This window comes from Drosophila hydei, unplaced genomic scaffold (genome assembly GCF_003285905.1).
Source record: "Drosophila hydei strain 15085-1641.00,03,60 unplaced genomic scaffold, DhydRS2 tig00000243-arrow-arrow-pilon, whole genome shotgun sequence".
NCBI classification, from domain to species: domain Eukaryota; kingdom Metazoa; phylum Arthropoda; class Insecta; order Diptera; family Drosophilidae; genus Drosophila; species Drosophila hydei.
The window spans coordinates 428,737-455,655 of record NW_022045693.1 but is presented as its reverse complement, the minus strand read 5'-3'; the positions used below and the strand labels follow the sequence as shown (position 1 = coordinate 455,655).

The 26,919-nt window shown below is 44.0% G+C and overlaps 8 protein-coding genes across 21 annotated transcripts; 4 read left to right on the top strand and 4 right to left on the bottom strand.

The window, feature by feature from the left end:
• Window positions 1-5,995: 5,995 nt before the first annotated feature.
• On the bottom strand, window positions 5,996-7,174 carry LOC111592836 (probable deoxyhypusine synthase). 2 transcript variants are annotated; one of them, XM_023305259.2, is made up of 2 exons: window positions 6,956-7,174; window positions 5,996-6,907 (listed from the first exon to the last, which is right to left on the bottom strand). In XM_023305259.2, the coding sequence occupies exons 1-2, from the start codon at window positions 7,145-7,147 to the stop codon at window positions 6,011-6,013; spliced, it is 1,089 nt and encodes a 362-aa protein (XP_023161027.2). In that variant the 5' UTR covers window positions 7,148-7,174; the 3' UTR covers window positions 5,996-6,010. The 2 variants fall into 2 exon arrangements, with proteins under 2 accessions (XP_023161027.2, XP_023161028.2); XM_023305260.2 differs by having other exon boundaries at window positions 5,996-6,896; window positions 6,956-7,007.
• Window positions 7,175-7,286: 112 nt separating this feature from the next.
• Window positions 7,287-8,798, top strand: LOC111592838 (nedd8-conjugating enzyme Ubc12). Of its 3 annotated transcripts, none has more exons than XM_023305263.2 (4): window positions 7,287-7,527; window positions 7,598-7,816; window positions 8,055-8,356; window positions 8,426-8,798. In XM_023305263.2, exons 2-4 carry the CDS (start codon window positions 7,711-7,713, stop codon window positions 8,564-8,566), a joined length of 549 nt encoding a protein of 182 aa, XP_023161031.1. In that variant the 5' UTR covers window positions 7,287-7,527; window positions 7,598-7,710; the 3' UTR covers window positions 8,567-8,798. The 3 variants fall into 3 exon arrangements, with proteins under 3 accessions (XP_023161031.1, XP_023161030.1, XP_023161029.1); XM_023305262.2 differs by having other exon boundaries at window positions 7,595-7,816; XM_023305261.2 differs by having other exon boundaries at window positions 7,592-7,816.
• A 90-nt stretch (window positions 8,799-8,888) lies between these two features.
• LOC111592824 (mediator of RNA polymerase II transcription subunit 24) lies at window positions 8,889-14,548 on the bottom strand. Its single transcript, XM_023305249.2, has 7 exons — window positions 14,293-14,548; window positions 12,429-12,515; window positions 12,210-12,367; window positions 11,303-12,148; window positions 10,887-11,247; window positions 10,015-10,832; window positions 8,889-9,946 (listed from the first exon to the last, which is right to left on the bottom strand). The coding sequence occupies exons 1-7, from the start codon at window positions 14,377-14,379 to the stop codon at window positions 9,334-9,336; spliced, it is 2,970 nt and encodes a 989-aa protein (XP_023161017.2). The 5' UTR covers window positions 14,380-14,548; the 3' UTR covers window positions 8,889-9,333.
• LOC111592825 (dnaJ homolog subfamily A member 3, mitochondrial) lies at window positions 12,687-14,327 on the top strand. Its single transcript, XM_023305250.2, has 2 exons — window positions 12,687-13,365; window positions 13,432-14,327. The coding sequence occupies exons 1-2, from the start codon at window positions 12,780-12,782 to the stop codon at window positions 14,175-14,177; spliced, it is 1,332 nt and encodes a 443-aa protein (XP_023161018.1). The 5' UTR covers window positions 12,687-12,779; the 3' UTR covers window positions 14,178-14,327.
• Window positions 14,549-15,292: 744 nt separating the features above from the next.
• LOC111592842 (WD repeat domain phosphoinositide-interacting protein 2) lies at window positions 15,293-19,168 on the bottom strand. Of its 8 annotated transcripts, none has more exons than XM_023305278.2 (6): window positions 19,090-19,168; window positions 17,621-17,716; window positions 16,799-17,560; window positions 16,158-16,316; window positions 15,966-16,093; window positions 15,293-15,885 (listed from the first exon to the last, which is right to left on the bottom strand). In XM_023305278.2, the coding sequence occupies exons 2-6, from the start codon at window positions 17,689-17,691 to the stop codon at window positions 15,659-15,661; spliced, it is 1,347 nt and encodes a 448-aa protein (XP_023161046.2). In that variant the 5' UTR covers window positions 17,692-17,716; window positions 19,090-19,168; the 3' UTR covers window positions 15,293-15,658. The 8 variants fall into 8 exon arrangements, with proteins under 8 accessions (XP_023161046.2, XP_023161045.2, XP_023161047.2 ...); XM_023305277.2 differs by lacking the exon at window positions 19,090-19,168 and adding an exon at window positions 19,056-19,071; XM_023305279.2 differs by lacking the exon at window positions 19,090-19,168 and adding an exon at window positions 17,980-18,153.
• On the top strand, window positions 18,482-21,412 carry LOC111592840 (steroid hormone receptor ERR2). Of its 3 annotated transcripts, none has more exons than XM_023305266.2 (3): window positions 18,482-19,001; window positions 19,652-20,214; window positions 20,283-21,412. In XM_023305266.2, the coding sequence occupies exons 2-3, from the start codon at window positions 19,672-19,674 to the stop codon at window positions 21,222-21,224; spliced, it is 1,485 nt and encodes a 494-aa protein (XP_023161034.2). In that variant the 5' UTR covers window positions 18,482-19,001; window positions 19,652-19,671; the 3' UTR covers window positions 21,225-21,412. The 3 variants fall into 3 exon arrangements, with proteins under 3 accessions (XP_023161034.2, XP_023161035.2, XP_023161036.2); XM_023305267.2 differs by lacking the exon at window positions 18,482-19,001 and adding an exon at window positions 19,300-19,375; XM_023305268.2 differs by lacking the exon at window positions 18,482-19,001 and adding an exon at window positions 19,421-19,588.
• Window positions 21,413-21,466: 54 nt separating this feature from the next.
• Window positions 21,467-24,470, bottom strand: LOC111598202 (UDP-glucuronic acid decarboxylase 1). The gene is made up of 2 exons (XM_023313330.2): window positions 23,332-24,470; window positions 21,467-22,706 (listed from the first exon to the last, which is right to left on the bottom strand). The coding sequence occupies exons 1-2, from the start codon at window positions 24,157-24,159 to the stop codon at window positions 22,191-22,193; spliced, it is 1,344 nt and encodes a 447-aa protein (XP_023169098.1). The 5' UTR covers window positions 24,160-24,470; the 3' UTR covers window positions 21,467-22,190.
• A 204-nt stretch (window positions 24,471-24,674) lies between these two features.
• LOC111592841 (glycylpeptide N-tetradecanoyltransferase) lies at window positions 24,675-26,892 on the top strand. Of its 2 annotated transcripts, XM_023305270.2 has the most exons (3): window positions 24,675-24,779; window positions 24,834-25,128; window positions 25,298-26,892. In XM_023305270.2, exons 2-3 carry the CDS (start codon window positions 24,879-24,881, stop codon window positions 26,509-26,511), a joined length of 1,464 nt encoding a protein of 487 aa, XP_023161038.1. In that variant the 5' UTR covers window positions 24,675-24,779; window positions 24,834-24,878; the 3' UTR covers window positions 26,512-26,892. The 2 variants fall into 2 exon arrangements, with proteins under 2 accessions (XP_023161038.1, XP_023161037.1); XM_023305269.2 differs by having other exon boundaries at window positions 24,675-25,128; window positions 25,298-26,891.
• The last annotated feature ends 27 nt before the right edge of the window (window positions 26,893-26,919 follow it).

The following is a 26,919-nucleotide window of genomic DNA, read 5'->3' as shown; positions in this document are numbered from 1 at the left end:
GCACATTGCAATTATGCTTAGCTGGTCATACTTAGCTGAATTGCTTTCATTGCAGCGTCTCACAAGTTTGTTCGTGCTGAACTTTGTTTGGCGCTCGCCTCAAAATTGTTATGCTGCATTGGACACTTGGGCCTGGCTGGAAGATGCTGTGAATGCTTCCTGTGCTCGGTCGTTTCCGGTGAGGCGACCACGCCCCCATAGACAGAGAGGCAGCTGCTACTGTTGCTGCTGCTACTGCTGCGGTAGCCATTATTTCCTGCATTTAATTGCACTACTCTCAGCTGCGGTTTTCTGCCACATTTGTTGCAGCTTGCATCACCCCCGTCCACCGATAATGTACTTTAGGCAAGACCACACTTCTGCTAACTTCCCATTCACCTTCCATTTTTTTTTTTTTGGCTGATTTTCGTTAGTATTTTTTTTTTTTAAGTATTTTTGTTGCACTTTTTGACTTGCTTGTTGCTCTGTTGGTTGAAGCGGATCGCAGGGAACGGCCATTAAATGATTTATACTTTAATAAGCGTGCACAGGACATGCTGAGAAATTAGATGTGCTGGGGCTGCACAGTCCTTAGAGATGCTGGCATCGCCCACTCGCTTCAGCCATTTCATCTTGATGTGCACAAAAGGAATTTGCGCAATTTATGAGTGAAAAAAGTAAAAAAACGAACTAAAAAATGCCAAAGCAACGGCAAAGGAATTAAACAGCATGGCCAAGGATATTGCCAGCTTATCGGCGGCAGGATGTGCGCCTGCTATTGTGTAAACTCCCACGCTCTCCCACTCTATCTATCCCTCTCTCTTTCTCTATCGCTCTCTCTCTCTCTCTATGTGGATGTCTTTCAAGTATTTGAGGCATTTATGTGCCATTATCTCGGGTAGAAAGGTGCGAAAACTTTGTGGAGCAAGGCATTCCATTGACCTCGGCCAACAGCCCAGGCAGCCACGCAGCTAGTGAAAACTGACACAGAACTCTATTCTGTCGGCTGTAAGCAACCAACAAAAGCACAAACCAGCTGAATTTTAAATGAGTTTTTGCTTTAAGCTTGTAGTTAAGAAATTTGAATAATTATCAAAAGGCGCCGCAAGCGGCGTTCTCAGCATTCAAAAGCTAAAAAACGGACAAGCAAATTAAATTAACAAGCAATTTAATGGTTGAGTCCTTGTTAAGTGCTGTCCTTTGAGATCCTTATTCTAATCCAAGCGAGTCTGTGAAAATGTAAAAATCTTCTCGCTCTACTTCTGTTTTCTCTGTCTTTAACGAACTTCTGTCTCTTTCATTTACTCTCTCTCCCGTTATTATTCATTTCATTTCTCTCTCTCTTTCTAATTGCCTTTCTCTGTGTCTCTGTCTTTTTCTACTCCAGAGAGGTAAAGCTCTCTTCCTCATCCTTATACTTTCTGTTTCTCTGCCTTACTCTCTCTCTCTCTCTCTCTCTCATCCCTCTCCTTAACTCTCACTTTCCCTCTCCTTCCCTCCTTCTCTCTCTCTCCCTCTCTCTCTGCATTCCCTAACATCCTACAACCTTTCTATGCGATTCCCACACACTACATTCGGTTTTTTCGGCTTACATAACTGTTTTTGAAATTTGCCGTCAGATCCACATTTTATTTCCTGACTATATTGAAAACAAAAATATAAAAAAAGAAAATGAAAATTGTTCAAACTCAAACCATTAGCCAAACATAGAAGAAAAGCTGTAGATAAATCTATGATCTATGATTCTGGGCAAAATGTGTGAAATGAATGAGAACACGCTGGACCGGCATTTCGTGTCGCAGCTGCGGATAATGTACGACGTCTACTCGAACAACATTAGCAAGTCGGACATTGTGATTAGCCAGCGCTGGCTGCAGGTGTTCCACAAGGCGAGCCGGCGGGACAAATATGCCAGGAACTGTCTGATGCTACTCATGTACGGGCAGCTGCGTGAGATGGGCAAGCTGGGCATGCCCTTTGTCAAGGCGGGCAATGTGAGTCGTTCGCTGGGCGAAGTGCTTTGCGAATATCAAGGAAATCTGGAACTGGAGGAGGATCAACGGCAAGAGCAGGAGCTGACACACAAGCAGGAACATCAGGGATGGATGCAGCGAAAAGAGCACCAACAATCGGAGCCGGAAGACAGGCTGGAGCTGATGCAGCAGCAATTGGACATTCAGGAGCTGCAATTGGATGTGCAGGATAATGAGAATGTTGCATCAGAGATATCCAGTTATAATGGCAGCTTGAGTGACCAGGAACGTCTTAGAGGTGGCAGCCAGAGCATCCACCTTGCCGACTCCAACTTCGAGCTGCTCACGCAGAAGAACCAACAACTAATCCAGGAGATCAACCAAATGCACGCACGCACAGTGGAGAACGAACAGCGCTACAGACAGGCCGATACCGAATGGCAGCAACGCATGCTGGAGGGCCACCAGCCGCAGTCCAAGCAGCGGATGCAATGGCTGCTGCGGCGCATCGATCGTGGCACGGAACTGGCCATACGCCAGCTCAAGAATTGGGCCACGAACAGTGGTCCGCTGAATTTCCTGTACGTAAGCCTGCAGCACATACTGGACGATGACCCGGAGACGCGGAAACACCTCAGCGAGCTGGATCGCAGGCTGGAAACGGTGCTGGACAGCATGCTGGAGCAGGCGGGCGAGCGGCGAGAGAAGAACGTGCGCATGCTCTACGATCAGTTGTTCAAGCAGCAGCAGGAGTCGCTGAGCTGCAAGCAGCAGCTGCTCCAACATGAGCTCGCGCTGACGCAAGCGCGACAGCAGCTACAGGTGCACGTGCAGGATCTGAAGCAACGCGAGCAAATGTTCTGGGAGCAGGTGGTTGCCTTGCCCTGCTTCACAAACCCAAGCAATGGGAGCAGCTGCAACACGGAGAAAGAGTCAGCGCCATTTGAAACGCTGCGCAGCACCAAAACCCAAACGAATCCTGATACATTCGATGACGGCAGCAGCAGTCGCACTGACAGTGGCATCTGTGGCTGTCCCGACTGCCAGGCTGAGCTCGAGCAGCAGAGCAGCCAGACCATCCTAATGGAGACATACGTAAGGCGCAGCTGCCAGTACTGCAAGCCACAGCGGCCAAAGGACGACGACTCCAGCAGCAAGCGTTAAATTGTCCTTAAATAACTTGACTTATATTGTAAATATATTTTCTATTCCTGCTAGCAACTTGGCAAATTCTTTATTTATGACTAAAATCAATACTTCTTTGCTGCTCTCTGTGTGTGTGTGTATGAGTGTGTGGCTGTCAATTGCCAGGAACTGGACTCGCAAAAGTTTTAATGTAGTTTTAATTTGCTCGTAAGCAGTGGAAACTTGGCCAGGATAACTAAAATAAGTAAGAAGAGAGCGCTAAACTTGCCTGGCAACAACAGCAACAGCAACAGCAACAGCTTTGCTCGTAATTAGTTTTTAAGCGCTGTGTGCGTGTGTGTGTGTGGGTGTGTGTGTGTGGCATTAGATATGACAGCATGCAGTTAAGCACTTCTTAACGACGACAATGCTGCTGGCCTGGCCTGGCCTGGCTTGGCTGCCTGGTGTGTGGCTGCCGATAATGGCGCAAGTATAATAAGTGCAATTGATTTTCTTGCCAAGTTTCCACAAGTTGCGGCAGTTGGTGCCAGACCAACTGCAACTCGATTGTAGTTTACTGCTGCACATCTTCATTACCGAGCGATACAGTGGTGTCTTCACTATGAGTCATAGCTGCTGTGGGAGCTAAGCATTAAGTATAAAACTCCCGAAATTATATAATATATAATATATTTAAGCTATGACTGCAGCTCAGCTACAGTGGAGTCTTATAAAATAGGTCTACCTGCCTACACATTCAGTTCAAGATATTTCATATTAATTCACTCATATTTCATATTAATTATATAAATTATACAGCATCTTTGGACCTGCTATGACTGCAGCTCAGCTACAGTGGAGTCTCATAAAATAGGTCTACCTGCCTACACATTCAGTTCACGATATTTCATATTAATTCACTTATATTTCATATTAATTATATAAATTATACAGCATTTTTGGATTCTGCTTAGCTGCCAGCAATTTTCACTGTTCCGCTTCGCTGACTCAAATGGGCGCCGCCATTTTGTATTCAATATTGTCTTTTCCTTCCGGCTGCGCTAAAAAGTATGCTACAAAAAGCGTAGCAGAGTCCATTGTTTGATTTTTAGTCGGTGCGCTGAAAAGCATGCTACGAAAATAGCTAAATACACAATTGTTGGCTACGCTCAAAAGCATGCTACATTATTTGTTGAAATAAGCTGCTCTTGAGTTAAATTCGCTTTTTAATAACAGCAAACTGACATTTATATTTAACTACTTTGTGCTTTTAAAGGTGGCCTCACAATATTGTAATATCCTGTGCAAAACACATAACATAGTAAGAAGTACAAACAAGCTCCACTAACAGTTACTTCACAGCCTGACGTGCACGTTCTTCTATATAGAGCGAAGGCAAACAGCACCCAAGTTCAAACGTTCGACATCCGCTGTCGATAGCAAAATTTCAGTTTTCTGACATTTGTTGCCAAAGTGTAGCGAACATTTTATGAAATTTGATAAAGCAAAGCATTTGATAATAAGTACATGATGGTCGACTGAGCTCCAATGGAGACAGTCGTACATATTCGCACCGAAAACAAAAAATAAAGTTGTGTCTAAAAGTTGTGGGTGCAAAAAAGTTGCAAAGCAAATGCAGCTGCCATACTGGCATGACTTCGACTTCGCTCAATGACAATAGCTCAAAATATGTAGGACCCACTGTCGAAAGCGCAGCGAAAAGGACGAATAAAGAATGCGGCCAAAACAGGAAAACAAAAAAGTGTGTGAAAAGTTTGCGTTTTTGACTTTAATGATGCGCACAGACTACGAAAACTTCGCTCAGGCAGCAGAGGCTTACGACATGGCGCGGGGAGCGGGACTCTCTGAGCTACAAACATAAAATTTGAGATGTGGCTTTCGTGGATGGGTGGCAGGCATTAGCGACATAAAATTAATGACAAATTTGTGAGCTTATGCGAATGCATTGTTCCCAAAACAATTTCTGACTATTAAGCGTAAAGTGCAGCGAAAGCAGGGCATGGCAGAAAAGGAAGGCAAATATGACAAAAGTGAAAAGTCGCCAAGGCAGCGTCAAGGCAAAATTTATGTGCGCAGCAAACCCCAAGCAATTACGCCAAAGACTTAGTTGCCTTTTTTGTGTGTATGACAAAAAGCAAAGAAGCTGCCGCATTGGCTAAGGGGTAAGCGGGCAAAGCAGCAGCTGTGACCAGCAAGGACCACAACTTTCATTTTACTGTTAAAATGCTCAACAAAAGTTGCATTTTCGCTCTGCTCCTGCCAAAAAGCGAAGAACCAAAGTGCACTACATAGCCATTATAACGGGGCAGCAGTAGCAGGAGTTTCAGCTAGAGAAGGGTAAAATTTTCCTAGAAGAATACGATGAGACACGATTCTCAGTGCCTTAACGATAAATATGCTTTGTACTTGTACTTAGTTTCTTTTCTATTGAAGATCTTCGTGGAATGTACAACACGCGCTCACCTCTATTCCATTGTAATGGTGGCTAGAGCTGAGTGGAGCTTCCCTAATACGATACAATTCTACACGAAACGATATGTAAGAACGTGTGATTCCTAAGGCCAACAACAAGGAACGACATTCGCTCATCTCTAGTCAAAACATAACCGTTGAAGTTGAAAATGGGCTGCTTGTTGCATTTATCACATTTTGCACATCTTCGCACAGAGGCAACAACGCTTAATGGCTTTCTGCTGCCAATGCAGAAGCTGCGGCTGCGACTGTGGCTGTGGCTGTGGCTGACAACTTTCCTTGGCCAGTATTCTTAGTGCCCACTCCCAACGATTCAACTGGAGACTGAATAGTTGCTTATTGTGGCTCGAAAGTGGCTGTTAGAATGCGGCCACCAGAAAATTACAATACTTTCTATGTAACATATTCACTATATTTACTTTATATATTTATATACACAATTACAATGTGGCCTCTTTCTGGCTAAAGTGTCGCTTGGCAAAGGTCTCGCCCACAATAAGAGGAAACACCAAAGTAGCCTCGGCGTACACCTTGACGGGAGTTGCGTCTTTGCGTATCTTGCCCCAGGATACCGCCTCATCCGGTCGTGCGCCACTGTCACTACCATCGAACTCCGAAGCTGTGTTTATGAAGACAGAATAATCGGCGCCATTACGCATAAGATTCGCATTGCAAATGTGATGCTTTATGATACCACCACCCACTATAATCATGCCAGTATTAACAGCTTTGACGGCCATCGTGTTAAGTCTTCGCAGATCCGATAATATATCCACAACCAGACCCGGGTGACGGAACGAATGAAAGTACATCATGTCACCTAGACTTCCATCGGTTAGCGCTGGACAAAACACAGGTATCTGGTTCTTAGCAGCCCAATAGTATATGGAACTGGGATCTCCGATGCGCTCGCCAAGCCTGTGAATAATGCGTGAGGGTGACCAGACGGTAGCCTTACTCTGCTGCTCTTCAAGCATTTCATCGAGCAGTGGCATTAGCCAATCCTCGAACTTGCAGTAGTTGTCATTGGGCACCAGCAGATTGCCAATACGATTGATTCCACGCTCTCGAAGCTTGCTTCCACTTAACTCGAATGAGCCCATAAATGTGGGTGCAAGGCATTTGATGAAATCCTCCTCCACCCCTCCAGCTGTCGTTACAATGCAGTCGATCATGCGATGCTCGGCAAGGAATCGCAGCGTCTCCCGCAAACCCGACGAAACCAAGTTAGAGGTGTACCCCAGAAATATAGTACAATTGGTGCGCCGTCTGATGAACTCATCTGTTTCGTGCATATCCTGCTGCTCAGCGTCCAGTGGCTGCGCCCTGCAATCCAACTGTCCGTCTTTAGTATAATGTGGTGTCCAATCAATTTAATTACTTACCATTTTATTGATTTCCTTTATGGCCAGGCCCATATTCGTTGCCTGGAAGCCGGTGTTCACGTATGACTCGAACAGCTTGCTGTAGTTGATGCCCACATTGAAGTCATATCCGTGCACCTGTGGCGTGTCTTCCGAAAGGCGCTCGCTGCGCTTGAGCACAGCATCCTTCGCAATTTCGGGCTCACTTGACATTGCAAATTAAATGTTTTTGTTTTTGCGCGTTGTTCGTAACATGTGCAAGTCAAAATTATATCGATACAACTATCGATAGTCAAAGCTTAGTATGCTGTTTGATATTTTACTTCCATTTTAATTGTTTTTATGGGACTTATCCGTTATTGTAATGTGAAATCCTGCGGCAAAATTAATTTTAAAAAATATAGAGTTTACTAGAAACTCAAGTAAGTTGGCAACTCTTGTAACGTATATCGACTATGTCAATCAATGTGTCGGACAACGATAGTAACATCGATAGTTTTTGCTGCGCTACCTTGAATGACAGGCAGAGAAATTGAGAGCTAAAAAACAAGAAGAAGCAAGCACTTGAAACAACCAACAACCAAAATTTTACGGTACGACACATTTTATAAATAATTCTAAACACTTTCAAATATGATCACAATTTGATATACATAGAAGCAGAAACAAGCCAACAATCGACTACAAAGCGAAACGCTCAACACACATTGAAGTGGAAGCTGTAGACGAACGACGCGAGCAAGCGGCCAAGCAGGCAAACAAATACATATAGAAAAATGATTAAACTTTTCTCGCTGAAACAACAAAAAAAGGATGGTGATCAAACGGCACGCGGCGGCCAGCAAAAAAAGGCATCAGCTGCCCAGCTGCGTATACAAAAAGGTAAAAGTTGTGAACTATTTGGCGCCCATGATTATCGCTTTATTTTATTGTTATATATACGTCTATATATTACATATACATACATATATATATATATATATATATATATATATATATATATATATATATATATATATATATATATATATATATATATATATATATATATATATATATATATATATATACCTTTATATATATTATGCATTGTTTATGCAAAATATATTCTTATTTTTAGATATTAACGAACTGAACCTGCCAAAAACTTGTGCAACGGAGTTTCCAGACAGCGATGACTTGCTAAACTTCAAATTGATTATATCCCCCGATGAGGGCTTCTATAGAGACGGACGCTTTGTATTCAATTTTCGCGTCGGATCCAATTATCCGCACGAGCCGCCAAAGGTGAAATGCGCCACGCAGGTGTATCATCCGAACATCGATCTAGAGGGCAATGTATGCCTAAACATTTTACGCGAGGACTGGAATCCAGTGCTGACCATCAATTCCATTGTCTATGGCTTGCAATTTCTGTTCTTGGTAACAAATTTATTATAAAGCAGCAGTCTTTGAATTGAGATTTTACTACAAAGATTTGTCCATTTTTAGGAACCCAATCCGGAGGATCCGTTAAATAAGGAAGCCGCCGATGTGCTGCAAAGCAATCGACGTCAATTTGAGTATAATGTTAAGAAGGCAATGCGTGGCGGTTGCGTTGGCGAGACTTTCTTTGAATGCTGTCTCAAGTGATATATAGGAAATCAAAACTCTATAATTTAAGTAACGGCGTCTGCCTGCCTGCCTGCCTGCTTTTGCTGCTGCTGGCCACTGCTGCCTGCTCCAATTTTTCAATGATGATGATGATGATTATGATGAATGCGCTTTTATTAGTTCTACACAACAACACACGTATGAGAAGCGGGCATCTAACAAGCAACAGCAATGACAACAGCAATAATAACGATAACAACAACAGGCAGAATTTGGCCGCAACGACAACAACAAACAACAGCAACAAAAAATTATCGTAATAAAACAAAAAATCAACCACTGCGAACCGAAAAAACAAAAACGAGTCGAGTCAGCAATTTGTTTTTAGTCTAAGGCCAACATTATTATAATTATAAAATTTGTCATCTTTATAATTGCATTCGAGGGAGCTACAAAACAAAGATGAAAGAAGATATAAAAGTGAAAACACGAAGTTTGTTGCGAATTCATAATTAATGCGTTCAATTCTGGAATTCTCGCAAACATTGATGTGTCATGAATGGCCTTAAGAAGCATATTTTGTTGTAATAACTAAACTTTTTGTCTGTGGTATTAGTAGATATCTCTAAAATTGATCCTTTTCCAGTTGCGTATACGTAATATTTTGTGGAGTTGCAACTACAGTCGTAGTCTGATTTAAATTCTAATAGTATTTGTTAAACATTGAGACAAGGATGTTGCTAGTTTATATGTGTATTTAATATAGGTTCACTTTAGTATATATCGCCCACGCTATTGCCACCTACTCACAGGTGTATGCTGTTCCTTGCCAACTGCATATTTCGCCATAGGCAAAGATCGGCTACGGCCGATTGTCGACCGGCATGCAGACGCAGGTCGTAGAGGCGACTGATAAGACCGACGCGTATATCATCAGTGGCCAACACTTTGAGCAGCTGTTGCATCAGATTTGGCGGCAGCAGTCGCAACACAGGTGTCACACGCTCGCCGCCACATTCCACTAGCAGCGAGATGAACTGATAGACAAAGACGGCCTTGGGCGACAGCTCATCGCCGCTAACGAATTGCACAAAGACACGGAATATGTGCTTAATGCTCGCTTGTAGCGGCTCCTTGAGATTGAGTGGGGTAACGCGGAGCTCAGCGCTGGGCGCGTTTAGCAGAGCGGCAACATTCGCTGCGCTGCCATCGGCAAAGTCATTCGAATTGTCGCTGCCATCGCCGACAACCTTGCGCACCTTCGCCACGCCCGTCATTTCGTCGTCGTCGTGGGAGCGCGAACGTTTCTTAAACGCAGCTGCAGCAGCGCTGGTTGAGCTGCGCGTCTCCAGGCAGGAAATTATGCAGTAGACGCTCAAGCGTGCTAGTACCAGGGACTGTGGTTCGTTGATGTCATCGCTGCAAGGGCAAGGTATAAAAGCAATTAGGAATGTTAATATAGACTACTTTTGATAGGCAAGACACACCCTTGACGCCTCAGGATCAACGGAGCTACGACGTACTGCAGTAATGCCTCCGTGCTGCGCTCTATATCCAAATGCATTACAGCAAATACAATGTCCATGCACTTGGCCATGTCGCGCATGTATTTGCAGCTTAACAACTGCTCCACCAACTGGGTGACCAACCAGGACGCACCGCCGGCCAGCAGCAAAGATTCCAGTGTCTGGGCTGCGCGCACCGGCAAGTGTCCAGCATCTGATACAATACGCCAGCATTCGCGAAACTGTTCAATTAACGGCGTATGGGAAATGAGACGAGATTTGGTGTTTGGCGCTGGATGCACATCGTGCTGCATTTTACGAATGATTTGATAGGAGAGCGCCAGGCGCTCCTTCGAATTCTCCTGGCTGGACAGCTCCTCAGTGGTGAGGGGAGCCAAAAATTGTTGTATCATATTCAACGGCTTCAGCAGCTCTGTTTCACGTACGGAGTACATGTAGGCGCACAGATATGAGGTCGCACACACAGAGAAGCTGAAGAGGCGTCGCTTCATATTATCCAAAATGCTCTTTACATCCGCTGAGGATAGTGTTTCCTGCTCCCAGGCAATCAGCACATGATGCAATACGCCTGGCAAATTAAGGCATATGTCCTGCCAAGTCAGATTGTTTGGTTTCAATTGTGCTGCCTCTGGTTTGCTCAAGCTCAAGAGCAGCTCATCCACTATGCTGTCATCACAGAGGGCAAGAATCTGGCGAGGATTCTTTAGCTTATTGCGCTCCATCATGCATTCGCGAACCCACTTCTCGAAGAACGAATCGCCGCGATCGGGGAGGACCACCTGAAAGTCCATTCAGTTAATTATATGAATATAGAAACCATTAAAACTATTTACATCTGATCCATAGGTCTGCACAATGCTGCTGAGCATCAGGAATGAGACATCGAACAGAGTGGAGCGTGTGATACACTGTTTGCCCAGTTCCCCGGGCACCTGCTTCGAGTTTTCATTGCACTGTATCAGACGAGAGACAAAAGTCTTCAGGCGACCCTCCACCGTGGCCACCGATAGTATTAGTTCAAAGCTGTTGCCCACTGGCACCTGGCAGAGAACTTTCAGCATATCTTGCATCTTGTTAGTGCACAACGTTTTGAGCACCCCAGAAAGCGGCACTTCAGCTCGTTTGATGAAATTTATATTAGAAGGCGTTTGCTGACCATTGTCGCACTTCTTGAGCAGCTGTGAAGCGGCCTCCCTGCAAAGAACTTCCATTAATATCATAGTTGCATCTATCTAAAATGTTTACTTACCGCTGGCTGGCAAACTTCTTGACATGCACATCATTGACAAGCTGCTGTTTGGTCCAGTCGTTGAGCAGGAACTCTATAATATTGCATGAGCACTTGGTGTCCATAAAGTCCAGTAACAAATTGTCCTCGATAAGCAGCTCCAGGGCCTCCACCAACTCGGGTATGTAATCTGTGGCAGCCAGCTGCTGCTCGCCTGGTACACGCTGTAGTGCATGCAACTGTTTGATAATGTGCGGCATCTTGAAGAACATGAAGGCTCCCCACATGGTGTCCGGACTAGTGTCGGCCACATTGCTGAGCGTGAGAAAGCCCGCGCGTATAATCTCATAGAATAGACGTGTATTCGTATAGCCCTTCAGGCGCTGCAGCATCTGCAGCTCTGCCACATAGTACGAGGTGTCCTTGCAGGGATTCAAAAGCACCTCCACTGCGAGCAATGGTTGCACACAGCACGAAATCTTTTCCAAACTAGGACTTGGATTCAACATCTGCAGGTCCAAGTGCTTGGCATCAATATAAGCCAACTGCTTGAGTTGCTGTTCGGCTGTTGCAGCACTCAGCGTAAAGTTTGAATTGGTTAGAGACGCTTTAATATTGGCATAAAGATCATGCAGCCTGTCCAGCGATTCCACCTCTTCGTGACAGCCCACATTCAACATGGCCAGCACAAACTGTTGCTGCGTGAGGTGCTCGACGAGCAGACAGCTCTGATCCAACATATACGACAGCTCCGCACTCAGTTCGCCGCGCATTTCATATTGCTGCAGAGTACTTGCAAAGATTTGCATGATCCACAACACTAGCTGGACAACAGCCGCAGGCAGCAGCGCCTCCTCCGACTTGGTGCTGGAAAGGGAGTAAGTAAATAAGTAAATGTGGTACCATTTGATTGAGAATCAAGACTAACCGACAGGTGATGCCATCTATAATGCTGACCAGAAACTCAAGCAATGCAGTAACGCAATAAACACGACCCAGCTTATCGTATTTGGCTATGCAGCGCAGCACAGCGGCATGGGAGACGAAGTGTGCGCACAGCGAATGCTTCAGATAGTTCAAAACCAGCTGCAAGAGAGAAGCATTAGGCGGATTAGATGTTGGATTGAAGCAGTTTCTCCTTACTTACCGAATTCGCTGTGGAGCCAATCACTGCCTGCTGCAGTAGACAATCAGCCAGATTATAAACATCGCCACTGACGCCCCGTGGTAGGACCTGAAAGCGAAATATAATTCAGTTCATTCAAATCCAAACAACGTTCAGAATATAGCTTTGAAAATTGACGTGAGGCAAGGCAGGCCAGGTCTAGTAGAGAACTCTGTCATTACGGTTTCAGACGCGTTTCAATGTAATTTTATAAAATTTAGGGTACCTAAACTCACTACAGACGAAAAGAAACGAAAAGCGTTAACATACATACAATACAAAATAGTTATATATACGTGAAACTAGCCACTTTTATATAGCCGTTGTTAAATCATGTTTCGTTTAAATTGGCATCGCTGTCAGGTTTATTTTATGAACACTCTGACGGTGTCCTTTAGACGACGATCGATGCAATTGCTGAGTATCGGATGTGTGCCTCTCAGGGAGAACAATGTGGTATGCTACAATTCCCTGTGGAGGCGTCTAGTCAGCCAATATCAGTTTCGTACGAAGAAGAGTGTCTACTATCCGGATCGTAAGTCCGAGATGCAGCGTACGACGGTATCGGCCAAGCAAATGCTGGCCATCAATCCCCAGCATCATCAGCGTGGCCTGCCCAAAGATTACTACTACAGAGTGCTTGGCGTGAATAGACATGCAACTGTACAGCAGATTCGCAGCGCTTTCTATGCGCTAGCCAAACGATATCATCCAGACTCCATGCACTCAGAAGAAAAGCTGAGGCATTTTCAGGAACTTTCCAATGCTTACAATATTTTAACGGACGAGACAAAGCGTTTGGAATACGATCAGCTTGGTGGCATCAAAGATGAAAAGGCATTCCTAGCGCAGGCTGGAAATCCCATGAGCATTGACCTGAACAGCAAAAAATTTGAAACGATTTGCCAAAGTTCGGAAGGTGCGTTACTCCAAAAGCCAAACTACTAATGAGTGACTAATTGAGATCTATTTGACTTTAATACAGATATAAAAAAATTAACTGGTGGCGAGTTCGATTTACCATTGACTTTTCTGGAAGCCACCGTCGGCTGCAAGAAGCGCATTGCTTTGCGGTATTTGCGAAAATGTGAAAACTGTAAGGGTAAATCACAGCTAATGGCCAATCGTGATCTGGGCAAGGAGCCGTGCCGTCGCTGCAACGGCACTGGTACAGTGTCCACGAAAACGTCGACCTTCAGTTCAGTGAATACGTGTAGTCAGTGTAAAGGCAAGCGTTATATTAATCGGAACGATTGCGACAACTGTGAAAACCGCGGCTTTGTAACGGGCACTGTCGAGGTTTTAATCACTGTGCCATCCGGCTCAAGAACGGGAGATATTATAACCATCGACAATCCCAACACAAAGCAACGGGTCAAATATACTCTACAGGTGCCCACGAGTGATTACTTTCGTCGCGTCGGTAACGATATCCACACAGATAAATTTCTAAACATCTCTGAAGCCATTTTGGGTGGTAATTTTCTAGTTCGTGGTCTCTACGATAACATCGAGCTCCGTGTCGAAGCCGGAACACAATCTCATACACAGGTAGTTCTGCACAACAAAGGAGTACGCACACGTGATGGTGTGGGCAATCATATAATCACACTGAAGGTTCGTATTCCTTGCAATCTGTCGATGAAGCAACGACAGCTTATTTTGGCACTGGCTCAGGCGGAGGAACCGGTGTTTGAATTCCATAAGGGTAGCAAGAATGTAAAGGATTAAATGTCGTCTGTTCCTCTATATACAAAAATCTTGCTCAAAAATTCTCAATGTGTAACGCTTTCATCATTGTCCAAGTAAATTTTAAATATTTGTCAGCTTTAAATGTTCATATCACCTTTTTTATGTTGATGCCCCACTGTGAGTCAGTCCAGCGTTCACGCCATGCCACGTTAATTAGCTGAAGGATTTTGTTGTCCTTCATGGCGCTCAAGGCGTTGGAACAAAATAACCAAATTACTGCTTAGTATAGTGTTTATTTCATTATATTTAGGACACAAATCCAATAAACAATTATATTAAGGTATACCAAGAAGAAGCACTGTTTATACTTTTCACCAGAGCTGCGTGCAATTTCACGTTAGGGATGATGAGATGTATCGATTAGCTCATAAATATCGATGTGTAATGTATCTGATGATAAAATCTATATCTAAATTAATTTGTATTAATGTGGTATTACAATTGTAGAGTTAGATACATAACAAGAAACTTTTCTACGTAATTATTCTGGCAATGGTACACTTTTTTTAATCTGAGGTACAAACTAATATATCAATCGATAGTTTTTCGATAGTTCGGTAGTGGAATTGAAAATTGTGCAGCACTTAAGATGTGTTTATTAGTGCCCGCCAAATTCAAAAGAGCCAACACCTGTTATTAAATCAAATATGTAATTTATTGAATACAATAAAGTAGCGCATGATTTTTGTAAACTGCTTTAAATATTATGTTCTAAAATGTTTGACTTTGTACAAAATATATATATATTTACTATATATGCCGAAAATTGTTCCTCCATTGCACACACACTTCAAATTTGATGTTTTCACTCATTATCTTGTTACTTGAATATTTTGATATAATTGTAATATAAGTTTAATTGGCAATATAACAAACAATAATAATAATAGTGCTAATGCTGAGAATTGGAGTTACTAAAGCAAAAATGATAAAATTAAATGAGCTTTCGGTGGATTGTCAAGGGTTCAAATAAAGAGTATGTGCAAATAAATTTACAAAGGCAATTTATTTAGTAAGAAATTTGAATTCAAAGCAAATGTATATTTAAAAAATATTGAAAAATATAACAGCTAACTTAAGATTGTATGACAAAAGCATTTCTTTACCTATTAATGGCAGCGCCATGAACAGTGAACTTAAAAACTAACAAAAATTGCTTTGAGAAATGGAGCGTCACTCAACTAAACTTTTTTTACTTATTAACCGAGGAAGAATCGTCAATTGATTATATTTAAAAGCTAAGTCTAAGACCTATTCATTTATTTACTTATTTTTGTTTGACGTCATGGAGCGAGCTACCGTCTCCACCATGTCGTCGCCAGCTGCATGACCCAAATCCAATCACTTTATCATCATCGTCCTTAGTACTTTGAGGAGTGAGTTCTTTTCTTTTTGTTTCCATGTGTTTTTATCATTTTCTGTTATCAGTTATGGTTGTTGTTGCGTGAGTTCAATTGCACCTAAGTGGAGGAGGATGAGCCACCAGCCGGTTCATCGCCCTTAACAGCCGAGGCATAGCTGGCACCTGCGTTGGCCCCGCCACTCGATGAACTGCCCGGTTTCTCATTAGCTTTGCCATCACCAGCAGCAGCTGCAGCAGCAGCAGCAGCAGCAGCAGCACTTGGTACACCGGCCGCACCGCCAATGCAAACATTACTGTTAAGACCTGAAGCATGATGTGAATCAACTAAATAATTTGTTTTGATATTGCAATTGTGTGCGTGTGTCTGTTTCTGTATGTGTGGTTTAAATGGAATTATAAAGCACCTTTAACATCCATAGCATAGCTATCATCCAAGCGCAAGTCATGCCGCTTCAGCAACTGGCACTCGGCGCCCTCAATCGAGGGTATGGAATAAACATACAAATAGCCATCCTGCGAGGCAATCAAAAGTCTGCAAAAGAGTGCAATAATAGTTATAAATGAAATTGGATATTATATAGTAATGTTATACCCACCTGAGCTGCTTTTGTATCGTGGTTATGGCGCACATGCGGCGCACACCTGCCTCTGGCAGCGTGACCGACGCAAAAGCTCGGCCCTGGCTAAACACATCGGTCACCTGCGTGGGCAAGTAGCTGGTCACCGTTTTGCTCAAGAATCTAAAAAACGAGTAACTTTGCATGAGAGAATAGATTTGATGAGTGGTAGTTGTGGTTGTGGTGGTGGTTGTGGTTCAGGTTGTGGTTGTGGTTTGTGGGTGGTTGATTGAAGAAATGAAAGAAAAGAAAGAATAGATAAATGTCAAGTGCCACACACAAAGAAAAAAAAAAAACTTTAGGATGCATTAAGTTGCACGGGATGTCAAGGATTTAAAAATTATAATGTTAACCTTAGCTCTACTGCAAATTGATAAGCTATTCCTATCATAATACATTTGGAATATAATTCCGTTGACAAGGAAAATGATAAATAATCAAATATGTTCTTTAGCTAAGTCTTCACTGTATATAAGTTCTGAATGGGTGAACGATTGTGAGAGTTTGTGTATAAAAATCGTATATATGTTGTATGTGCATGTTTATATACACCGTCACCAAGAGAAACAGACAACGAAAGCTGCACCTCGGGTCTCCCACTCCACAGCTGGCCAACTTACCCCATCCAATCATCGCTGGACTGTTTGCCATGGTCGTTGTTTTCGGCAGCGCTGCGATCCAAGCGGAATATGTGCACCGTCTCTGTGTTCGAGCTGGAGACCAAATACTCGGCACAAGTGCTGAATGAGAGCGAGACAATCGAGACACAACGTTTGAGGCCTCGTCGCAGTTCGAACAAACGGCTGCCATCCTGAGAGCTGAACACACGAATTACAGTGCCACGCTCGCTGGCTGTGGCAATCTCTGTGCCCGACGGACTAAAAGCAATGGCCGCCAATGGTGTGTCATGGGCTGGTATCATAGTCTTGGCATGCAAGTTGATGGCATCAAAGATCTGCACCTCGCCCGCTGTCACGCTGCCCGGATATGCCAGATAGCAGTGCTCCGACGAGGAGGAGAGGGCACATAAGCCCAACTGATTACAGGGAGTATCGCGTATGGTGTGCACCACCTTCATATCCTGTATGTTGTGTATATAGAGCGACTCCTCCAAGCAGACAATCAAACGTTCCCGATTCAGCTTCACAGCCAAAATTGTATTCGAATAAGAGTAATTGCAAATTTCGCTCTGCTTCTTGAAATGGCAAACTTTCAATTTGCGCGGCGCACGCTGCGATACAATGGCAACCAGAGAACTCTCAAAGAGTCGCTCGATCAAGAATAGATCATCGCTTTTTGTGTTATAGATTTTGTCCAGCGTTGAGTCAACAGAACTTAGGCTATACAGGCTGTAGCTACCGCTGGTGGCCACTGCCAACGAGCTGAGCGAAAACAACGACATTTAAATAGCTTCCATTTAATAAATATTTATATATACTTACGTTATGTTTTGATTAAAGTTGACAAAGACCTCACCCGTATCCACATCGCGTGGCCCCAGCAGGCTCATCATTGTGTCTGTTTCTCTGTTCTTTGAGCTGCAATAGTAAAAATGCTTTAGAGGGTATAAGCTACACGTAATGATGCACAACCACCAGATACCCTGTTGCCAGATACATTTGAATACCTCTATATACACACATATTGAAAATAAGGAATGCAAAATCAACACTGTTGAAGCAAATTTATATTTGTATTTTATTTACTGCTACAAACACAAGCACAAAATTGTTATACTCTATTTTTCACTGTCATCAGGGTATGTTGGAGCAAAACAAAGGCAATTTTAGCTCTGATTTACCTATTACATTTGAAACGTGGAATAATTTTAAAATATACGACAGCGCAGGGGCTGGGCCAGCATAATTCGATTGCGTGTTAGACGAAAACGAACAAACAAAGCAAATATACATATGGAATGATGTATTTTGGGTTGAGCTCTGATAAAACCCCAAACCAACAACAACAAACGAAATGAACACGTATGGCCTAAGCATTTACTTACTTTTCAACAAAAACACCTTTTATGCGTGGGCCAAGCTTCGACCAATGTGTGTGATACACAATATAATGGCTCTATTGTTAAAACTGGCTATTTATTTGTATTTCTAAAATAATTTCTATCGCGCAATTGTTTTTGCTATGTTTTGCACTAGGGATGGGGCTAATTTGCGTGCGATATTTTGAAATCCCTCATATTGTTATTTGTCATCGATACGTGGGAGAAAGAATTGCTATAATTGTCGTGCGATATTTACAGTTGCTTATCGATAGTGACATTGGATTTCATATATATATGTACATATATTTATTTTACTGTGTTAAAATTCTGTAAATATTTAGCGTAAACAGATAAAAATGATAAACGGATAGCCACAGTGTTCGTCTAATTCACATTGTACTTGGATGATGATAACAACTCACCACGTTTATATCGATGCGAAAAGAGCAGCTGTCAGTTAACATAGTTGAAAAAGTAAAAAAAAATGCAATATGCATAATAGTTATAAATGTGAAAGAGGAAATACAGGATATGTAATGACTAAATCCACAATCATTGCCAAACACAAATATTGCTGAATGGGCAAATCACAAAAAGATGCAGACGCACGCAGACAACAAAAGCCATAACAAAGTGCTCGAACCAAAATAAATGCATATGCATGAGTATATGTATGTATGTATGAGCGAATGTATATATATTATATATCAAAATGTGTTGACTGGATTCTGATTGGATCATTGGAATACAATAAAACTGAGTGAAACAAGCACGTTCACTGATTACATTTACAACTATCAAGATCTTCAACAAATTTTTATGTAAGTATATACAGACAGTGGCTACACACCTATTATCAACAAACACACACCCACCTGGATCGTGATAAGAAATGAAATTAGAACGCACACTAAAAACGTGCATCTTTCTGCTTATAGCTTTATAGCCTGTGTGTTTGGCCATTTTGTATTTTTATTTGAAATCAGGCCGTCCAGTCGTGATTTACAGAGTAGCGTAACTGTTAATTATTTGCTAAGTGTAAACACTCATACGCATAATACCGTTATCGCGATATTGTACTTTTCCACCGCGCTAAGCGTCGCCGTTGTCGTCGTCCAATTGGACGCTTGAAAGGGGCAGCGCATAAGCTAGCGTGCGTGAAAGCGAGCAGGCGAGGCTTTCACATACGTAGAGGGTAATTCTAACTGCATTCTGAGTGGATTCCACAATTCTAATTGCATATGCTAGTTGTGTCTGTGAGCGTGTGTGTGCGCGTGTGTTTTACGTTTTTGTTTCATGTCGCTCTTATTTACGTTCATTAATAATTAGCCGCGCTGTCGCTCTTTTTTATCATGCAGCGACGTCGCCCATGTACTTTTGACATTTAAAATCCAATCAGCACTAAATTGTATGCGCAAATTGGAAGCTCTCCTGATAGCTGAACGCCTGAACTGTTTTGTTTTGTTTGCAGCTCAACTTTCGCGCTCGAATATGTCCGACGGGGTTAGCGTGCTGCATATTAAACAGGAGGTGGACACATCATCGGCTGGTGGGGTCAGCAATTCGTGTTGCAGTCCCAGCTCCAAGGCAACGACCGCCCACAACAATTCCAGCAACAGCAACAGCGGCATGAAGTCCTCGCCATCCGTATCGCCAGAGCGTCAGCTCTGCAGCTCGACCACATCCTTGTCCTGCGATCTGCACAACGTCTCGCTCAGCAACGATGGCGACAGCAACAAGGGCAGCGGTCCGAACAGCGGCAGCGGCGGCGCCCAAAACTCCAGCGCCAATGCAGGCAGCGGTTCGGTGCGCGACGAGATGCGTCGCCTCTGCCTGGTCTGCGGCGATGTGGCATCGGGCTACCATTATGGCGTGGCCAGCTGTGAGGCCTGCAAGGCATTCTTCAAGCGGACTATACAGGGCAACATCGAGTACACCTGCCCGGCGAACAACGAATGCGAAATCAACAAAAGAAGACGCAAGGCCTGCCAGGCGTGTCGCTTCCAAAAGTGCCTGCTCATGGGCATGCTGAAGGTAAGCTGCGCCTCCTATCCAGCTGTCCCCATATCTCTCTATAATAATCCGTCCTTGGCACATTCTAGGAGGGTGTTCGCCTGGATCGCGTGCGCGGCGGCCGCCAGAAATACAGACGCAATCCGGTGTCCAACTCGTACCAGACCATGCAACTGCTTTATCAGTCCAGCACCACATCGCTGTGCGACGTCAAGATACTGGACGTGCTCAACAGCTACGAGCCCGATGCACTCAGCGTCCAGGCACAGCAGCAGCAGCAGCAGCAGCAACAGCAACCGCAGCAGCAACAGCAGCAGCCACACACGACCAGCTTGAATGATGAAGCATCTTCGTCGTCAGGCAGCGTGAAGCTGGAGGTCAGCAATGGCACATCCAATGGCACTTGCATTTTTCAAAACAACAACAATGATCCGAACGAGATACTTGGTGTACTTAGCGATCTCTACGACAAGGAGCTGGTCAGCGTTATTGGCTGGGCCAAGCAGATACCGGGCTTCATCGATCTGCCCCTGAACGATCAGATGAAGCTGCTGCAGGTCTCCTGGGCAGAGATATTGACGTTGCAAACAACCTTCCGTTCGCTGCCGTTCAACGGCAAACTCTGCTTCGCCACTGACGTCTGGATGGACGAGCTGCTGGCCAAGGAGTGCGGCTACACGGAGTTCTATTATCATTGCGTTCAAATAGCGCAGCGCATGGAGCGCATTTCGCCACGTCGCGAGGAATACTACCTGCTGAAGGCGCTGCTGCTGTCCAACTGTGATATACTGCTGGACGACCAGAGCTCGTTGCGCGCCTTTCGCGACACCATACTCAATTCGCTCAACGATGTGGTCTACCTGTTGCGCCACTCCTCAGCCGTGTCGCATCAGCAGCAGTTGCTCTTGCTGCTGCCATCGTTGCGGCAGGCGGACGACATATTGCGTCGCTTCTGGCGGGGCGTGGCACGCGACGAGCACATCAATATGAAGAAGTTGTTCCTCGAGATGCTCGAGCCGCTGGCCAGGTGAAAGTCAGCTACAGCTCCTGCAGCAGCAGCAAATTGCCAGTCGATTTAGCTTTTAAGTTCAGGTGCAAATATCGGTTTAAGCTAATCTAGTTACTAAACTCCAGTGTGTAAGCATTCGAAAAGGTGTAGCTCATAGATAGTGTATATAGTTTGTCTGTGTACGTGACTTATGCGTAGAGTAAACAGTAAACAGTAAACAGTAAAGAGTAATTCGTATTCGAAAACTTAGAGCCATATTTAATCAACTACTACGACTACCGACTACCGACTAATGTACAACAAATAAGTGTTCAGCTTCGGCAGATGCCGAAGCTTAAATACCCTTGCAGATGGATCAACAAACTTATGTATAAACCGACTATGATAAGATAGGCTCAGTAGGGCTCAAGTCGATGAAGAACTCGGGAGGAACAACAATTAGCATACAGACGTTAGCTAGGTGCTACAGTTAACTGAGCAGCAAGTGAGATGAAACTCAGTTCGGACAGTGGATATAGAAACTTGGCAAACTTTTAGTCAGTCGGATTACATATGGTCTATATACTCTATACTCTACTCTTCTCAACTGCGAGTAGACCTAACCTGCTGCAAGGACATGGAGAAGGCAGACTTAGCACACAGATTTGAACTTAGTTTAGGCAAAGACAATACAGAAATGATAAGATATTGCCTTTGGCAGGTAGGATATTCCGCTTGCAGACACAGGGACTGCCAACAAGAAGCACTTTAACTAATTATATTAGAAACTAGATGGAGACTATACCCTTTTGTGTTACTTAAATATAGCTGGACACTTAACGAAATAAGCGGGGCCAATTGTGAGCGGGATTGGGAAGCCATAAGATTAGCGCTATCGTTGGTCATCTTTACATTTGTTGCAGACTAGAGACGTGTGTACGTGTGTGTGGGTTCCAATTGCAATAATTGAGAGGCACATATTATTGACATTGGCTATGTAGACTTCGATCTATGGCCGACTGCGCTGCAGATCGGGCGAGTCGAAGTACTTGCGGGAGCTCTCCTGGAAGCGGTCGCTGCGAGCGAGCTCATTGCGAAAATATGATATGGTCTGCAGTAGACCCGTCTCCAGGGGCACTTTGGGCTCCCAGTTGAGACGCAGCTTGGCGCGCGTGATGTCCGGCTTGCGGCGCTGCGGATCATCCTCCATGGCCTTGATCTGTTTCACCTCGCTCTGGCCGCCAACCAGATGCTTGATGATCTTGGCAAACTCGCCGATCGTCTGCTCGACGGGATTGCCCAGGTTCACGGGCTGCGTGTAATTGGAAGCCATCAGTGCGATCAAACCATCGACCAGATCCGAAACATATTGAAACGAACGCGTCTGCTTGCCGTTGCCATAAACCGTGATCGTCTCATTGCGCAGCGCCTGCAATATAAAGTTCGACACGACGCGTCCATCGTTCATATGCATCCTCGGTCCGTACGTGTTAAAGATGCGCGCGACGCGCACTTGCACCTTCTCCTAGAAGTATATAAAAAAGAAGCACTTCAATAACATGTTTTCATATCTTATCGGCTCTGCTGTATCGCTAACAAACTGAAGCGTCGGCATCCGGCATTCCCAAGTGGGTATTGTCTCTGGCTGAAGGTCATTTTCGCAATGTCTTTCTAACAGCTCCTATTGCCTTGCAGTAGGTCGGAAATTGTTCAGACTACCCTCGCTGAAAGCTGATATTTATATCACATAGATAAAGCCCACTTGAACAAGTAAGTATTTCGATATGGTTGATTTGTTTATCTTTTACTCAAACTAATTAATTTAATGCATCGCTGCACATTCTGAGCATTCCAATTGGATTGATACCAATCAGATATTCGAATGACGCCAGCGACTGCTACTTAGCCATAGACTCATTATATATATACAATATATATTGAAAGACCAGCTCACCTAAAGAACTTATTTTCTGCTATCAGTTCTTCACACTGGCCAATTTCTTGCTACGCTGCATATTTAAGCTATGTAAATTGGATTTTGATCCTCGTATACTAAAATTTTCCAACTGGCTTAGTTATGCTTTTCTTATAGGAACTATTCCGCTTGGATTGTTATACACCAGAGATAGCGTAATGACGTCAGAACTCACCTGCTTGGCATATGCGTAGCTGAGCGTCTCGGAGACGCGTTTGCCCTCATCGTAGCAGGCACGTGGACCTATGGGGTTCACATGACCCCAGTAGGTCTCCGGCTGTGGATGCACAGTAGGATCTCCGTAGACCTCCGAAGTGCTGGCAATTAACACCTTAGCCATGACACGTTTGGCCAATCCCAGCACATTGATGGTGCCCATGGTGTTTGTCTTTATCGTCTTTACTGGATTGTACATATAGTGGGGAGGCGATGCGGGCGAAGCCAGATGGTAGATCTCATCGATCTCGATGAACAGCGGATTCACAATGTCATGATGGATGAGCTCAAAGTTCTCGTGTCCCAGCCAATGTTCCACGTTGCGCTTACGCCCCGTGAAGAAGTTATCCACCACAATCACCTCATGTCCCTGGATCATAAGATCGTCCACGAGATGGGAGCCCACAAAGCCGGCGCCACCCGTGATCAAAATACGCTTCCGATTCTTATAGTTAAGATATTTGACTTTCGGATATTTTCGCGGCGTGCTGGCCTGCAGGGAGCGCACCTGTTCCTCCAGCTGTGCCAGTTGCTCCTTGGTGTGCAGCAGCTCCTGCCGCTGCTTCATCAGCAGCGCATTTTGCGCCTCATATGCAATTTGTAGATTACGCTGCACGGCATCCTCGGTGGGCGGCCACTGCCGCTGCTCCTCAATCACATGGGCCACAGGACTGGCACCTGGAACACTGACAGCGGGCGCAATTGCAACTTTGTACAAATAGATGAGGGCTAGGCCAATTAACGAGCTGCCCGATACAATTTTAATGCGTTTCTTTGTCAGACTCATTCTGTGAACGACAACTGTAGCTGACGTTGCACGAATTAAGACGCGATCGCTGACCGCGTTCGCTATGTGCTCTTATCAGCAAATGTGCATGTTTATTTATGTTCTTTTTAGTTTTGTTTACCCACCATCCAGCGATGTAATTTTCGGTCGCATCGAGTTGTGATCAGCTGTTTTCGTGCTATTCACAACAGCTGTTTAGCTGCTAGTATTAAAGACTAACTAATTGACAGCATCGGGTATTTTTTTATTATAATATTATTTGCAGTGTTTTGTAAATTATTTGGACTTGCTTATAAAATACAGAATTAAGCAAATAAAACTTAAATTTGAATTCAACGTCAAGATCCCATGGCTGTGACGACACTATCGTGACAACTATCGATAGACAGCCTAGTGTGCTGCTCACTCAAATAAATTAAATTAAACTGGTAAGCGCAATTAGTAACTTATGTAAAATCGTAATTTATATGTATAACTGATTGAATTTTTTAAATTGTAAATGTTGTAACCCACAGATACAAATTAGAATGTATCGATAACCACTAAACTAGATATTAGAGTGACCATTAAATATAATTTAGTTTTGTCCATTTTATGTGCGAGATCTGGCAGCTGCGTCAGTGAGTCAGCTGCTTATAGTTTTGCGATTTCATTGCAATTATTTTTTTTGCTAGCGCATATTTATTAACTCGTTACAAACCCTCAAGCGCATCAGAGAAATGCCGAAGGATAATGCGCCCACAGCCAGTCCAGATGAAAACAGTGAGCATGAACTAAAGCGAAAGACTAAAGAATTGGCAAACGCATCGGCACAAATGCTAGCAAGCGCCGTTGCCGGCTTAAAAATAAAGGAGCCAGGGTCAACGGCAAACGCGGACAATAAGGCCAATGAGAATGAGTCGGCATCAGCAGCAGCAGTAGAACAGTCAACGTTGGCCAAAAATGGCGGCAATATATCGTCTGACTCTAGTAAGTAATAAAGTTCAGAAAAAATCCAATTGGAATGAGCGGCACACAGAATGAGGTTAGGTTAGACCAGGAATATACTGTGATTGTGTTTGTGTGTGTGTACGGTTTGGACCACGCTGCATAATAAAAAGTAAATATACGGAATGCTTAATAATATTTTGCATTTTAGGTAAACAAGCACTGCTGCAGGCAGTCAACGATGCAGTGAACCTCACACGGCAACAGTCGAAGAAATTTACATTCTGGTCAACGCAGCCGGTGCCAAAGCTAAACGAACTGGTGACCACAAATGAGTGCATCGAGCCAAACAAAGAGATTGGTGAAATTCGCTCCGAGCCTTACACTTTGCCCAGCGGCTTTCTTTGGGTAACAATAGATGTGAACGATCCCAACGACAATAAGGAGCTCTATACGCTGCTCAACGAGAACTATGTTGAGGATGATGATGCCATGTTCCGTTTCGACTATCAGCCAGACTTCTTGAAGTGGTCTTTGCAGCCACCTGGCTGGAAGCGTGACTGGCATGTGGGCGTACGGGTCGAGAAGTCAGGCAAGCTAGTGGGCTTTATTTCGGCCATACCAAGCAAGCTGCGCTCGTACGACAAGGTGCTGAAAGTGGTGGACATCAATTTCCTTTGTGTGCACAAGAAGTTGCGCAGCAAACGCGTTGCCCCCGTGCTGATACGTGAAATAACACGTCGCGTCAATTTGACCGGAATATTTCAGGCTGCCTATACTGCGGGAGTTGTACTGCCAACGCCTGTATCTACCTGTCGTTATTGGCATCGTTCGCTGAATCCCAAGAAGCTGGTGGATGTGCGTTTCTCCCATTTGGCTCGCAACATGACCATGCAACGCACTGTGAAGTTGTACAAACTGCCTGACCAGCCCAAGACAAAGGGCTATCGTCGTATTACTTCTAAAGATATGGACAAAGCGCACAAACTACTGGAGGAGTATCTGAAGCGTTTCTCCCTGTGTCCAGTGTTCACCAAGGAGGAGTTCCGTCATTGGTTCACGCCGAAGGAGGGCATCGTCGATTGCTTTGTGGTGGCCGATGAAAAGGGCAACATTACCGATTTGACCAGCTACTATTGTCTGCCCTCGTCCGTGATGCATCATGCCGTTCACAAGACTGTGCGCGCCGCGTACTCATTCTACAATGTGTCCACAAAGACACCTTGGCTGGATCTGATGAACGATGCCCTGATCTCTGCGCGTAACGTCCAAATGGATGTCTACAATGCTCTCGATCTAATGGAGAATAAGAAGTTCTTTGTGCCGCTTAAGTTTGGTGCCGGCGATGGCAACTTGCAGTACTATTTGTACAATTGGCGCTGCCCAGCCATGCAGCCCGAGGACATTGCATTGATACTCATGTAGGAAATGTAGGAGGTCTACCAGTCAAAAAATCCCGCAACAAAAACGACACGCTAAAAAAATGAAATGGAAATTAAAAATGAGAAGAAAAAACAATAACAAAACCAAACTTGTTGACATTCTCGCCGAATTCACATTTATTTACGCGCAAGCCGCCTATATTGTCCCCATCACCGCCCCGCAGTCTTGAAAGTTTAACTTTACTGAATTAAGTATGTACGCAAAAGTGAAGTGCATTAACGCTCTGATATTTTGTATCTTGTAATTCCTCGTTTAACGACTTTTTTGATTTTGTTTCCCAAACTTTTCCAAGTGTCACATGGAATGCATTTTTCTATTGCAATTGCTAAGCTTGAATACTATTTAAAAATGAATAAAATGAATAAAAAAAACAATCAAAAACGCACAACT